The sequence below is a fragment of the Petaurus breviceps genome, unplaced genomic scaffold (genome assembly GCF_028583685.1).
Source record: "Petaurus breviceps papuanus isolate PSGF00001 unplaced genomic scaffold, PetGlider_PUasm1.0 527, whole genome shotgun sequence".
Lineage (NCBI taxonomy): Eukaryota > Metazoa > Chordata > Mammalia > Diprotodontia > Petauridae > Petaurus > Petaurus breviceps.
In genome coordinates this window covers 236,582-251,213 of record NW_027186359.1, presented here as the reverse complement: position 1 = coordinate 251,213, position 14,632 = coordinate 236,582, and the positions used below count along the sequence as shown (strand labels likewise).

General features: G+C 56.4%; 2 protein-coding genes across 2 annotated transcripts in view; one reads left to right on the top strand and one right to left on the bottom strand.

Annotated features, from left to right (window-relative positions):
• LOC138172380 (membrane-associated phosphatidylinositol transfer protein 3-like) overlaps positions 1-11,520 on the top strand; it is a gene marked incomplete at its 5' end in the record, with an annotated part of 46,375 nt that extends 34,855 nt beyond the window's left edge. Inside the window, 7 exons of the mRNA XM_069102135.1 lie at positions 64-180; positions 1,729-1,845; positions 2,536-2,684; positions 2,988-3,137; positions 5,803-5,986; positions 6,962-7,090; positions 7,183-11,520. Of these exons, the coding sequence (XP_068958236.1) occupies positions 64-180; positions 1,729-1,845; positions 2,536-2,684; positions 2,988-3,137; positions 5,803-5,986; positions 6,962-7,090; positions 7,183-7,491 (1,155 nt within the window). The remainder of the gene's footprint in view (positions 1-63; positions 181-1,728; positions 1,846-2,535; positions 2,685-2,987; positions 3,138-5,802; positions 5,987-6,961; positions 7,091-7,182) is intronic.
• A 354-nt stretch (positions 11,521-11,874) lies between these two features.
• PIMREG (PICALM interacting mitotic regulator) lies at positions 11,875-14,632 on the bottom strand. Its single transcript, XM_069102138.1, is given in 6 exon segments — positions 11,875-12,319; positions 12,322-12,388; positions 13,068-13,169; positions 13,354-13,640; positions 13,735-14,015; positions 14,518-14,632. Coding segments are annotated over 5 exon segments (774 nt in total). The 5' UTR covers positions 13,999-14,015; positions 14,518-14,632; the 3' UTR covers positions 11,875-12,265.

Genomic DNA, 14,632 nt, shown 5'->3' with positions numbered 1-14,632 from the left:
GTGTGTGTGTGTGTGTGTGTGTGTGTGTGTGTGTGTGCTTGTGGACGTGCTGTGTCTCTATAGGTGATGCGCTATGACAGCCGGACCGTAAAGGAGAGTGATGGACTTGACCCCTCCACACTGAGCCCATCCAACCCCAGAGAAAAATGGCTTCGCAAGCGGACCCAGGTCAAGCTGAGGGTAGGTGAGGCTTGGAGCCCCCGCGAGGGGCATGGGTCAGTGACTGCACCTGCCCTCCCTGTCCTGAGGACTTGGCCAGGCCTCATGATGGGACTTTAGGGGATGGTCCAGGCCCCATGGCCACAGGAAAGCAGGTGGTTCAAGAATAGGCTGGTGTTTCCCTCAGGGTCTTTCCACAGCTAAGCTAAGTGGGACTGAGCCCTCACCCCTGGGACCGTGGCTCCTCCTAGACACACATGAGTCCTCCTGAAGGGCTCTTGTGTCCTTCCACCCCAGGATGGGGGAAGGGGCAGCAGATTTGGGCAGTGTCCTGAGGGACCTCCCAGTGTGGAGTGGGAAGAGATGAGACAGGGGCATTATTAGAGAACATTGATGGAGAGCCTACTATGCACTGGGCCCTGTGCTAAGTGCTGAAGGAGTTCAGAGGGAGAGACCAGTGGGAGCTTTGGCCATGGTCAGGGAGGAAGGGAGAGGGGCCAGGGCTGACAATACCCTCGCAAGGGCTGACCAGTCACTTCTTTTTTTTTTTCCTTTTGGAGGGCAGTTGGGGTTAAGTAACTTGCCTAAGGTTACATGGCTAGTTTTTTGTGTGGGTGTTAAGTGTCTGAGGCCAGAACCACTGGAGTCCTCCTGACTCCAGGGCTGGCGCTTTAATCACTGCGCCACCTAGCCATCCCCATGGCCAGCAACTTCTGCTACAGGGCGGCCACGCTGGAATGTGCTCAGACCTGAGACCTTAATCGGGGGCTATGGGGTCAGGGGAGTGGATGCTCCTGCCGTATGGCCTGTAAACCCCCTGCTCCCGTCTCCCCTGATGAACGGCCCAGCGAATGTAACCCTAACACTAAATGTGGGTGCCCCTCCTCTAAGCTGGGGTTCCCTCCAAGGTGTGTGTCTAAAGAGAGCTTGAGGGCACAATGCTGGCTAAAGGGAAGGGGACTCGCGTGCATTGGCGCCTTACCTGGCTGGGCGGGCTTTTGTACCAAGGCAGCGCAATCTGTGAAGGTCGCAAGGGTTTCTTTTGTTAGCCTCTGGAAACACACCTTAGAGTGCCTGATGGGATAGGCGAACAAATGAAACTACATTTATTAAGCACCTACTACGTGCCAATCCCGGGGCTGAGTGCTGCCATGAGGCAGGTAAAAGCAAGTGTTCCCTGCCCTCGAGGAGCTTACAATCTAATGAGGGTGTGTATGTGAGAATACTGTGTATGAGGAGAGATGGGGATTCAATTCAGGAATCTAGAAGGATAGAGGGTGGAGTCATAGGGCAGCTGACCAACACCTCCCTTTCAGTAGAAATTATGTGAATGATTATTCCAGAACCAGAAAGTATAGGGGTGGGTGGGTAGGGAGGAAGCAGGGGCTAGATGCCTGGAGGGAAGAAATCCAGAGGCAAGCCTATAAGCACTGGACCCTAAGAGGTATTCTCCAATGGAAACTCCAGGACAGACGCGTTGGCTCTGTACCCTCCTTAGTAACACTCAGTGGGTGTAAAGCTGGCCACACTGTTCTTGGCTAGGCTGAGCCAATATCACTATTCTTCCAGAATGTGACTGCCAATCACCGTGCCAATGATGTGATTGCTGCAGAAGACGGCCCACAGGTCCTGGTGGGGCGGTTCATGTATGGGCCTCTTGATATGGTGGCCCTCACAGGAGAAAAGGTACAGAGTGCTGGGCCCTGGCGCTCTCTGCCCCACTGGGCCTAGTTTGTGTTGCCCAGATAACTTGGATGAGGGTAGAAGCAGACCCTGGGAACTTCTTCTCTTTCTGTCTGTTGTCTGTCTTGTACCCCTCTTGGCACAGGGCAGAGCTGGAATCCTAACTGGGAGGTCCTGTCTGAAGTCCCTGTCTGGGCTCACTCCTCCGAGTTAGGACCTTTCCTACTCAAGGTTTGGCCAGAGATGGTGACCATGCCCCATAGGCAGTGGGCTGCCAGACCCTGTCAGTAGAGCTGCAGACTAAGGGCCAGGCCCATAGGCATTTGTTGTTGGTGCCTTCAGTGATGAAGGCTGGAGGGCCCCTGGTCTCTGGCTATGTTAGGAGGTCCTGCCTCTCCAGGGTTCCTAGGCCCAGGCCCGAGAAGGCCTAGTCAGCCCAGCTGACGCCCTTGGGCTCCTCTCCCTTCCAGTGGGATTATACAGGCTAATCCCTAGACAAATCACAGGTAGCCTGCCCCAGATGGGGCCCATGGGGATAAAGCTTGGGGCCTGGACCCCCTGGGCGACTCAGCAGGCCCCAGAGACTTCCTCTGATAGGACAGTCCTGGGGCCCTTGGGGACAGAGCTTGGGGCCCCAGGCTACCTTGGGGAGTTTTGGCTGGCAGGCCCCTTGCAGCTCATCTGCCCCTGCAGGTGGACATTTTCGTCATGGCAGAGCCGTCCGCAGGGCGCTGGCTGTTCTTGGACACAGAGATTACTAACAGTAGTGGCCGCATCATGTACAGTGTGCCCAGGCCTAAGAGGCTTGGGGTTGGAGTCTATCCCATTAAGATGGTGGTCAGGTAAGGTGCCTCCCTGCCCACAGGGCTCCCTTCCCCTGCCCCCCAGGCCCAGCTGGCCTCTCCCATCCCATCTCCACTCAGCACACTCATCCCAGCCCCTGAGCTGCAGAGAGTCGAGAGGAAGTTGACCCCCCACTCTCCAGGTTCTGGGTGGGGGGGCCTGGGCAGGGAGCAGCCAGCCCAATGCTGGGGGTGGACAGTAAGCCGAGGGAGAGGAGGGGCCTCTAAGCTTTCCCCAAAGCAGCCCTGTGGGCAAGGGAGAGGGCCTGCAGTCACTTCAGACCAGGCTCCTCTGCCTTTCAGGGGTGACCAGACCACAGCCATGAGCCACTTAACGGTGCTGCCCCACGGCATGGAATGTGTTGTGTTCAGCATTGATGGCTCCTTTGCAGCCAGCGTCTCCATCATGGGCAGTGACCCCAAGGTCAGGGCAGGAGCTGTGGATGTTGTCAGGTGAGCCCCCATATCACTGGCCCTAGGGGAGAACGTTTGGGCAAAGAGTCACCCGTGGAAGAAGCTCGCACTAAAACTGGCTTCTACCTTCCCCTTCCCTTCCCATACTCTTGTTTAGCCCACCTGGGAATCTGGGGACCTGGGTTCCACTGCTTCTTATTTCCTTCACCTTTCTGGCCCCCGGTTTCCTTGTTTGTCAAGTAGGGAGAGCAACCCCTGCCCCCCCTGGATGCGTGTGGATAATAAATGAGAGAGAACTTTGTGCACCAAGCGCGTGCTTGGGTCCGTCAGTCAATAAGCATTTACTTCCTGTGCCAAGTGCTAGGCATACAAAGAAAGGCAAAAGGCAGCCTCTCCCCTCAAGGAGCGTACCTTCTAAAGAGGGAGACAACAAGCCAAGAGTGGTGTGCAGATGAACTACAGCTAAGACAGAAGGGAAACAATGGATGGAGGCAGGCATTAGCATTCAGGGGGCTGGAGAGAGGCTTCCTGCAGAAGGCAGGTCAATGCGCAGGGCTGAGGAGAGAGAGCATTCCAGGCCTGGGGCATGGCTAGATAGGATGCCCAGCCTAGAGCTGAGAGATGGGGGGTCTTGTTTGGGGTCACTGGATCGATGAGAACTTGTGTGGAGGGGATGGGGAGGAAGGAAGAATCAGGGGCAGGTGATTTTCTAAAAGTTTTTTCATTTTTATTTTCAATTCCAAATTTCCTCCCTCTCATCCCTCCCCCATCCATTGAGAAGGCAAGAAATAGAATATTTATTGTTATTATTATTCCACATCGGTCACATAGTAAAAACAAAAGCAAAGAAGAAAAGTAAAGAAAGTAGGGGAAATGCCTCCATCTGCTGGAGTCCATCAGATGTTTCCCTGGGAACAGATGGCACTTTCATCTTGGGCTCTTGGGGATGGCCTTGATCATTGTATTGCTGAAAACAACTAAGTCTTTCCCAGCTGATCATCATATAGTGTTACTGTTACTCTATAAAATGTTCTCCTGGCTCTGCTGACTTCCCTTTGCATCAGTTCACAACTGTCCAGATTTTTCTGAAAGGATCCTGCTCTCATTTCTTACAGCACAGTAGTATTCCATCCCAATCATATTATGTAATCATTTCTCAATGTAAAGGCATATCCTCCATTTCCAATTCTTTGCCACCACACAAAAAAGCTTCTCTAAATATTTTTGTACCTATAGATTCTTTTCCTTTTCCTTTGATCTCTTTGGGTACAAACCTGGAAGTGCTAATACTAGGTCAAAGGGTGTAGCTCTTTGGGCATAGTTCTAAATTGCTCTCCAGAATGGTTGGATCAGTTCACAACTCCACCATCAGCGTCCCAACTTTTCCACATCCTCTCCAGCATTTGTCATTTTCCTTTTCTGTCATATTAGCCAATCTGAGGGCTCTGATACGGTATCTTGAAGTTATTAAAATGTGCATTTGACTAATTATTAATGATTTCGGCCTTTTTATAGGATTATAAGTAGCTTTGATTTCTTCTGAAAACTTCATATCCTTTGGCCATTTATTAACTAAAAAATGACTGTTATAGGGATGATTAGGTAGTACAATGAAGGGTAGTACAACCCTGGAGTCAGGAGGACCTGAGTTCAAATCCGACTTCAGATACTTACTAGCCATGTCACTCACTTAACCCCAATTGCTTTGTCTCCCCCCTCCAAAAAAATGGCTCTTATTTTTGTAAATTTGACTCAGTTCTCTAAATATTCGAGAAATGAGACTTTTATCAGAGAAATCTTGCTGTGAATCACTCCCTCCAATCTGCTACTTTTCTTCTAATTTTGACTGCATTGGCTTCATTTGTGTAAAAATATTTTCATTTCATGTCATTAAAATTATCCACTTTACCTCCTGTGAAGCTCTCTAAATCTTGTTTGGTCATCAGTTCTTCCTTTATCCATAGACCTGACAGTTAAGCTATCTCATGCTCCCCTGAGTTGTTCATAGTGTCACCCTTTCTGTCTAAATCATGTACCCATTTTGATCTTATCTTGGCATATAGTGGGAAGCACTGCTCTGGCTCTATGTCTACTTTCTGTCAAGCTGCTTTCCACTTTTCCCAGCCATTTTTGCTGGTTGTTGAGCTCTCATCCCCAGAGCTTGGACCTTTGGGTTCCTCGGACACCAAGTCCCCACGGTCATTCATGACTGTGCATTGTGTCCCTAATCTGTCCTGCTGAGTCACCACTCTGCTTCTGGGCCATACCCGATGGTTTGTTTGAGATCTGCTGCGGCCAGCCCACCTTCCTTCACATTCCCGCCATGAATTCTTTCCATATCCTTGACATTTTCTTCTTCCAGATGAATTCTGTTGCTATTTTCTCTCTCTCTCTCTCTCTCTCAAGTATATCTTTGGTAGTTTGATTGGTCCAGCACCGAAGAAGCGAGCTGAGGGCAGGAGTATTGTCATTTTATTCTATTGGCTCATTCTTATCCGTGCTCCAGTCTTCACTTGGGTGAAAGGTGTTTTGTAATTGTGCTTTTTGGGTTCCTGGCTCTGCCTTCACAGGCAGGCTCCCAAGTTTCGTATATTGACCGCAGCTGTTTTAGGTGCCATTTCTCCTTCTTTCTCTTGCTGCTGGGCTCCAGTGGTCACCCGCAGAGAAGCCAACGATCTGTGTGCATGTATTTTACATCCTGCAGGCACTGGCAGGACTTGGGCTATCTGATTCTCTACATTACTGGGCGGCCAGACCTGCAGAAGCAGCGGGTTGTGTCCTGGCTGGCCCAGCACAACTTTCCCCAAGGCATGATTTTCTTCTCTGATGGGCTAGTGCATGACCCCCTGAGACAGAAGGCCATCTTCCTCCGGAACCTCGTACAGGAGGTGGGTGCAGGCCTGGACTGAGAAGGACTGGGTTGAGCAGGGCTGAGCTGGGCAGGGCTTGGCTGGGCAAGGCAGGGATGGGCAGGGCTGAGCAGGGCTGGGCTGGGCAGTACAACATACCCAGCCCTGTCATGGGCTTCCTGAAGGAGGTAGCAATAGCAAGCTGGGCGCTCCAGCAGGGGAGGGTAAGCATACTAGCAGGGGAGATGACTTTTGCGAAGGCCCTGAGGTGGAAGATGTGTGTCTTGTGGGGAACAGCCCAGTTTGACTGTCTCCTGTGCCCAGACCTGCTGTCTGGGAGGTGTCACCTTGGTGAGCCCTGAGCCAACATGACATCAGCCTGCACCTTCTTCTAGGGGCTGGGTCTATGGTAGCTCATTCAAAGTTGAATTGGCACCCTAAAGGTTGGCTGAGGTCAGATTGAGATGTGGCCAGCTAAGCACAACTAAGGGGACCTGGGTCCAGGGTTCAGCTTCTGAGAACAAGATGGTGTCTGGGCCTTCAGCTGCCTGAGACTCATCCCTCAGGGTCATAGAGATCACCCCCTGGCTCTCCATTCAGAGTGGGACTCCTCTGCCCTGAGCCTTATCTGGTTATGACCAATGTGGGAGGCCAAGGGAGAGCCTTTAAGGAGCTGAGGGAGCAGGTGAACCAGGCTGGTGTGGGCTTAGCCCAAGCCAGATCTCTTCAGCCAGTGGGGAAATATTAAGCTTTGGGATGCAGAGCCCATGTTGAACCCATCATGGAGGAAGAAGGCATTACCTTAGGCATGGCATGGCCAGGGACATCTCTAGTGTGGTATCAATAAGCATGCCCATGTTGTGGTAACGAAGCGGGGAGACTGCTAAGAGTTGGTAGGGGGTCCCTGGCCTGTGCAGGCAGTGTGGCTGGGGGGGGGGTCCCTGGCCTGTGCTGGCAGACCGCTGGTATCCAGTGGTCTCAGCCTCCCTCCTGGGGGCTCTGTGTGGTTTTCAGTGTTTCATCAAGGTCAGCGCTGCCTATGGCTCCATGAAAGACATCTCCGTCTACAGTGCCCTGGGTCTGCCCTCCTCCCAGATCTTCATTGTGGGCCGCCCTGCCAAGAAGTACCAGAATCAGTGCCAGGTAGTGGAGTGGGGGAGGTGGGGGTAGCCAGTCCTGGGCAGGGGCTCTGGGGGGCTGCATGGTCCCTTCTGAGTCTTCCCTTGTTGCCCCAGTTCCTCAGTGAGGGATATGCAGCTCACCTGGCCTTGCTGGAATCCAGCCACCGCTCACGCCCCAAGAAGAACAACCCGCGAGTGATTTTACGTAAAGGCAGCTTTGGCCTCCATTCTCAGCCTGAGTTTCTGAGGAAGAGGAACCACCTTCGCAGGACGATGTCTGTCCAGCAGCCTGACCCACCAGTGGCCACCCCAAAGCCAGAGCGAGCCCAGAGCCAGCCAGAGTCCGACAAAGACCATGAGCGGCACCTCCCGCCGGGGGGCTGGGCCCGGGGTGGCCCGCACAAGTTTGAGTCGGTACCCTAAAGTTGGGGAGCCATAATCTGGGCCGCCTTCTTGAGTGGGAGGCCTGCTTGGAGGAGGCAGGGGGGTGGGTCAGGGGTCAGTCTGCCTTCTCCCAAACACAAGGAGTTTTTCTTCTTTGTTCCCCTCCCTGTGTCTGTCCAGAAATGCCCCCCTAGAGAAGCTGTGACCCAAATCTTGTAAGTGTGGGCACTCTGGGGTGTGTTTGTGAGGGTGTGAAGCTGCTGTGGGCACTGCTTGTAGCCTAAGGCAGTGGTGGCCCCAAGAATAGGAGGGATATAGAAGGTGGCCAGTGCTCCCTCAGTCCCCAGGGGCTAACCAGCTCCTGGAAGAGGGGGAGATGGGTGGATCTGGTAACAACAGCACCAGTTTGGGTCCAAGAGAGCTGGCCTCCTTTCCCCAGGCTTGGGGTGTTTCTTATCGCCTGTATAGGTTTTGAGACTCCCTGGCAGGTTGTACAGGTATGGGAAAGGCCTGTGGCTGGAGGCCAAGGCTGTTGATATGTGTCCAAAGGGGTACTTGTGTCCCCTGATGGGGTGTTGAGGTGACTAAGGTGGGGGGAGAAGAACCACATGCCTGGGTCCATCATGTTTTCTGATGGCCAGCAGGACTCCAGTCCCCTTACCCTGTCCCCTCGGGGAGGTCTTCAGAGATGCTATCACTGCTGGTGACAGCCCTCACTCTTCCCATGGCAAGGTCTCACACTGCAGAGCCCCCAAACACTTTGCAAAGTGACTCCTGCTTAGTACCAAGGGGCCTTTTCTTAACAGTAGGCGGCCGTCTTTGTCAACATCTCCCGCTAGGGGCTGGTGCTGACGGTGCTGTCCCCATCCATGCTCATCTGCTGCCCTCTTCAGGGGGCTTAGGGTCACTTTAGATGCCCTGAATGGACAGCTCAGAAGGGCTTTTCTGCCCTGAGTCCCATCTAGTGTCCTTCCATAGGCTCCCTCCACCCTGACCCCACTGGATTTGGAGTGAGGAGCCTTGGGGGCTAGCCCTGGTTCTGTCATGGTGTGACTGTGGACAAGTCCCTTCCTTTGAAGGACCTCAGTTCCCGGAGGGCATTTGACTTGATAATCTCTGGGATCCATCCCATTGTCTACCACTGATGATGACAGATAGTCTCTGACCTTCCCTCCAGTTCACCCATTTTGTGGATGGCCCTTTGCTTCTCTAGTCCTGATCCCCACTCCCCATCTTTTCCCTGACCTGCCAAGGCTCAGTACTACTGTCTTCATGAAGGCTCACCCATGGCTGGTGGTCAGTGAGGGAACTGGCTTAGGACAGGGGGAAGGTTTGAAAGAGGCCAGTGAGGGCGCCCTGGGCTTCCCAGCCATCTCTGTCTGGAAGGTGAGCCCACCTGCCTGCCCAGGGCTGCTTCCTGTCCAGTGCACACCTTCACACACCGTGACCATTGGTGTCTAATCCCTCTGGCAAAGCTTCTCTTGAGCCCCGCTGTCCCTCGCAGGCTGCCAGAGTTGTTCCTACATGGCCCAAGGCTCACCCTTGTCTTCTTTCGCTCATTTTCATGCCCACCTGGTTTGGGGCTGGAGGGTCTTAGGGGCCGAAGCCCTCAAGCTATCTGCTCCTCAGCTCCATTCCTCCTGGCCTTGGCCCCTGCCTCCCTCCACAGGCCCAGCTGGTGCCTGGCTGGCTCCCTGCCCAGTCTACATCCCAGCTATTTCCTTGGGCATTTCTTGGGTCCAGAGCTGGGACAAATCCTCCCCGCTGGGGAAGCAGCCACGGATGGTGGGACAGCCTGGCTTGCTTTGGCCTTGGTCTGGTGAGCGCAGTGCCGCTTCTGTCTCATGTCTACCTCTGTCGGTGGAGAAGCAGACCATGCTCCAGCCAAACCCATCTCAATCAGGAGCACAGTTATCTGTGAGCAGCAGTCAGTCAACAAACCTTTATTCATTGCTTACTGTTGACTGCCTGCAGGGCACCTGCCTTCCTCAGCTGCAGTCCCTTTTGACTGCTGGGCTGACCACTAGATATTCTTTTCTGTAGGTCCTCTCTGGCTGGGCTGCTCTCCCCTGGGGCTCGGCATCTCAGCAGAGCTCTGGTAGGTGATGGAGGGGTGAAGGGTACCTCCTCTCTGTCCAGCCTTCTTGGCTTAGCTCAGCAGGGGCTCCACACTGGAACTAAGTATTGGCATGCACAAGGCCCTGGGTTCATTAGGAGGGCCCTGGCCCAGGTGGCAGCCTTGCCCCCAATTCCATTCCCCAGCCCAGGCCCCTACCTTGTGGGGATGCACTGAGAGGCCAGAGAGGCCTGCCACAGTTCCTTCACGGGTCAGGGTTGCTCAAGGTCATGGGGCAGGTTTTACTGAATGCAGAGAGCTTCAGCTCCTAGGTGGAAGGCATGTGGGCTCATTTCTCCTTGGAGGTCAGCTGAGCTCGGTGCCAAGGGGGCTGGGGGGGGGGAAGGAGGCACGCAGCAGTCTGTGAGGTTCGGCCATCTCATTTTTCTGAGCAAGGCTGGGCTTGGGGCAGGTCTTCACCCATTTGGAGTTCAGGGTGCTGAGGGCCTACTGGCAAACTTGCTGTGTTCCCAGGGAGTCAAGCCAGGACGCTGATGTCCCCAGTGAGGGGGCTCAGCATGCTAGTTTGGGCCCCTCCTCACACCAGGCCTGCCGCAGCTGCCCCTCCAACCCCATCCCCTTCAGGCCTCATGGCAGCCGGGGGGCCCTTCCCAGATACCACCGCACCCCTAGGGCTGAGACTGTGTGTGCCTGTGCATCCTCCGAGGTTAGTCTGATACCTTCCTGTGAAGCTGGAAAAAATGTACTTAGACAGTGAGGGTTGGGCACAGGTGAGCCCCAGCCAAGCCCATCCAACCCAAAGAAGGCAGCCTCACTGCCGACAAGGCTACAGCTCTAGGCATGCCATGCCCTGGCTGCCCACCCAGGGTTTGTTCACGTTTGGGTCCCAGGAGCCCAAGGGCATTCTCTGGCACTCCCGGGGCCATGCCCTGGCTGCCCACCCAGGGTTTGCTTGTGCTTGGGTCCCAGAGCCCGAGGGCATTCTCTGGCACTCCCGGGGCCATCCCCTGGCTTCCCCCCCAGGGTTTGTTCACGTTTGGGTCCCAGGAGCCCAAGGGCATTCTCTGGCACTCCCGGGGCCATCCCCTGGCTGCCCACCCAGGGTTTGCTTGTGCTTGGGTCCCAGAGCCCAAGGGCATTCTCTGGCACCCCCAGGGGCATCCCCTGGCTGCTCACTCAGGATTTGCCCATGCTTGGGTCCTAGGAGCACTCTAGCTGCCCCTAGGTCTATTCACTGCACCTGTTCCAGAGGGTCTGGTTCGTACATTGGATCGCTCATCTTTCCCTTCAGCCAATATCGGATAATTCTGGGCTGGGGGGAACAAAAGCCAGGAGCTGTTCCCAGAGGGCACTAGAGACTTGTGGGGGGCTGGGCAGGAGGAGACAGCTCAAAGCAATGTCACCTCACCACTTTGAGGCCCATGTCCTAACTCGTGACCTTGGTAAAATGACGGCTCAGTCCTACAGAAATGTGCGTGGTCACCCTCCTGCAAACTTTCTGCATTGGATAACTGTGTTGCCTGCATATCCCTTTCTTCCCTGGAGCTCTAGCCTAATAGCTGCACAGCTGGCTCCCCCTCTCCCCTCGTTCCTTAGGCCTTACCCTTTGTCCTCCCTTCCTGGTCAATTCTCCCTGCCCCCCTTTTTTGACCTAGATTTCTGTGGGTCCTGTCCAGGTGGCCTTGGGGGTCCCTGAGCCCGCGAGGAGGAACCACATGAGGCGTCTGTGGCTGACCTCTGTGGGCAGGTGGCCGTGCCCCTCACAGGGACTCGTCCTGGCTCTTTGGTCTCCATTAATCCCATGTCGTTTCCAATATCATTTGTCAGTGAGGTCATGTGGTGACAAAGGTTCTTTCTCATGCCACTCTTGTACAAAGTGGGGCCAAACATGTAACTATCTGATTTCTTAGAACCAAGGCGCTGCCATTTTTACAGAGGGTCTCACTTTTGATGGGAGTGCTGTCACAAATAAAAACCTGACTTGCCTTTAAGGACGCCGACTGACACTCTCAGAACTGCCCTGAGCCTCTGCCTATGCTGGCTAGGGCTGGGGCAGCTCCCCTGCCCAACCAAGGACACTGCTTTCACATGCCTACCCAGCTGTGGTTGGGGAGCTCAGCCCTGCTTTGGATCCTCCATTCCCTGGGTACAAGCAGTGGGGTCAGGTACCTGGGGTAGGGCCCACTGAGGACTGGCACTGGCTCACAAGAGCCCCCACCTTCTGGATCCAGGTCCGTGTGCAGTGAGGTCCCCGCCAAGGCCCCACCTCCCATCCATGTGCACAGGGGGCATCCCTGACTGCCCCTAGACCAGACACATGCCGTGATGGACCAAAGGCCCCACAGTAGGAGAGAAGAAACTTTATTATCAGTAGGGGTCAGAAGGCTTTGCTTCAAAGGAGGGTCACTGTAGTGGTTTTTAACACCTAAAGTCTAAGCAAGGGGCAGGAGGGTCTGTCAGCCCTAGGTCAGCAGGGTCCAGCCTGGGCTGGACAGACAAGAGGGTGCAGCTGCCTGGGGGCTGGGAGTGTGTATGGAGAGGGGCACCCTCATGCCCAGCCTAGCAGTACCGCCATCCGTGGCTGGGCTTAGCTGCTGCTGCATGTGCCCATGAATGCAGCCTTGTGGCAGCAGCCCCTTTCTACCCATGATGGGGGCACAGAAGCAGCTTCAGTCCAAACGTGAGGGTTGTGGGTGTCCGGTCATGGAGCCTCCCTCCATTCCAGGAGGTCACACCTTAATGTTGGTGGCCAGTCCCCAGGCACGCCTCCATCCAGAAGCCCAGGGGCACCCCTCAGACTGTCGCACAGCCCTCAGGTTGTGGGTCACGAGCAGGTGGTAATGTGCTATGGCTTGCTTCCTGCGGAGGACCCAAGGAACCTTTAAGCCACAGGGTCCAGCGAGCCCCACTCTCTGACAACCTGGGCTCTTCCACCAAGGGGAAGAAGGGGACAGAGGTGAAGGGCTGAGCCACCACCCCCTCAGAAGGGGCTCTTCATGCTGGGTCAGCTAGGGGAGTGTGCCCCAGCTTCTCCAAGAAGCCCTCAGGCAAGGCTGGATGTAGCCTTGAGTCCCTGGAGATGCCTTAAGGGCCCTTCAAGACCACCCCTCCCTGACACTGGCCAGGCACTGCCCCCCACCCCCGGCCTTTACCTGCCACGCCCATGCCCCCTCTTCAGTTTGGAATGAGAGAAACAGTCAAGTCACTAAGAGACAGGAGAGGGGGGAGAAGGCCTTGTTACCACTCGCACCCCAGGGAGCCTGAGGGCAGGGTGCAGGACCCCAGCCCAGCCCCATCCTCCTTGGCTCAAGAGCCCCCAGACACAGGACCAAACCTGGGTGTGTGTGTGATGTGTGGGGGCACTGCCAGGGTACCTGGAAACCAGGACAGGGAGGAGTCCCCGTACCCATGAAGAGGGTACTTCTGCCCTGTCTGATAGTGTGGATGAGGGAAGGGCTTCAGGGGAGAGGCAGGGGTGGCACCCTCCATCTCAGGCCCTCTTCTGTCTCCCCCCTAACCTCCACCTGGCCACACCCACCTCTCATCTGTGGCAATGGCCTCATCAAAGGCTTGAGACAGGTGCTTCAGCTGCTGGATGCCCGTGGCCACAGACTCCTCCTGCTCCTCTGAGCACCCACCTCTGGACGGAGCAAGGACAAAATGACTGGTCAGGAAGGGCCTAATAAAGCCCTGGCAGCCAGGCCTCCCTGTCCTAGGCTCCCAGGGGCCAGACTGGACCTGGAGACCCATGCCAGCCATACTGCCTGCCTAATCCCCCTGGAGCAGGGACCCTGTTGGTTTGGGCAAGGGAGGGTTGGGCTTGCCTTGTGGAGCAGAGAGGAGCCGGGGACGAATATGGGCTGCGGAGGGCTGCTTCCCGCTGGGAGCGCCTCCGCAGAGGAAGGAGGGGGTCCTTGGTGATCCACCTGGAGAGCCTTCTTAGCCCTGAGCCCTGGCATGAGGTGGCACTGCGCCGCCAGGCCCTGGAGTTTGGCGAGGGAGCCACCGACAGCTGGGCACTCCTCCTCCCCCTTGTTGGGTGTGGGCTCCCCCCGGGGGCATGGCCCGGGTTTCTCCTCTGGTTCCTTCCCTGGCGCGACTTCTGGATTTCCTGTAGCACACAGATGCATCAAGTCAGCCAGGCGGCCATCCGTGTGGGCACAGCCGGGCCTAACCATCCCAGGGGGAAGATCCATCCTGGGTACCTGAACCATGGATCCCAAGGTTGTCCTGGCTGAGCGGCCAGCCCCCTGGGCTTTTTCCGAGCCCCCCAGGGGCTCCCAGGAGGGCCCATCCTGAAAGTTGGCATCGAGGACTCCCAGGGGCAGGCGTCTGCTTAGGCGGGTACACAGGCTGTCCAGAGAGCTGGCTGGCAGCTTCCTCCAGCCAGGGTCCGGACTCTCCTCCATTAGCATCTGGTGGCTCCTGCGGCCTCTGGCTGCCCCCAAACTCTGCCACACTGCAGCCATTCCTGCCAAGGACCTCCCTGTGGGCACAAAACAGGGCCATGAGCCTCCGGGGGACACTGACACGTGGGCCTGCTGGGGGGGGCTAAGTCGCGCTGCCCCTGCCCCCCCACTGCAGGGGGGGGGGGTGGCCAGGGGGGGGGCTAAGCCGCGCTGCCCTGTCCCCCCCCCCACTGCAGGGGGTGGGTGCCCCGCCCCCACAGGCGCCTCGATACCGCGGCTCCCGGCTGGGGGATGGGTGGGGAGGACATGGAGGCCGTTGTGAGTGGGGGGCGCCCAGTGGGCCCTCCGCGATGCCTGGGGCTGGGGTGAGTGCTGGGGGTCTCGAGGACGCGACAGGGAAAGGGAGGGAAGCCCGGCGCCCCCCTCCTTTGGGCGGGGGGGCCATGGGGGAGGAAGAGGACAAGAAGGCCTTGGGGCGTGGGGGAGGGCAGGGGGCGGAGGCCCTGTTACCTGAGGGGCACCGCGTACCCCGGGTCTCAGTTTCCCCCCTGCCCCAGGTCCCTCTCGGGGACCCCCTACCTGCGGTGCGTCCAGCTCCCCTACCCACCAGGTTCAAACTGGCCGCCGGGCCCGGGCCTGACGCCCATTGGTCCAGCGTTCCGCCCCCGGGACCGCAGAGTGCCTTTCCATTGGT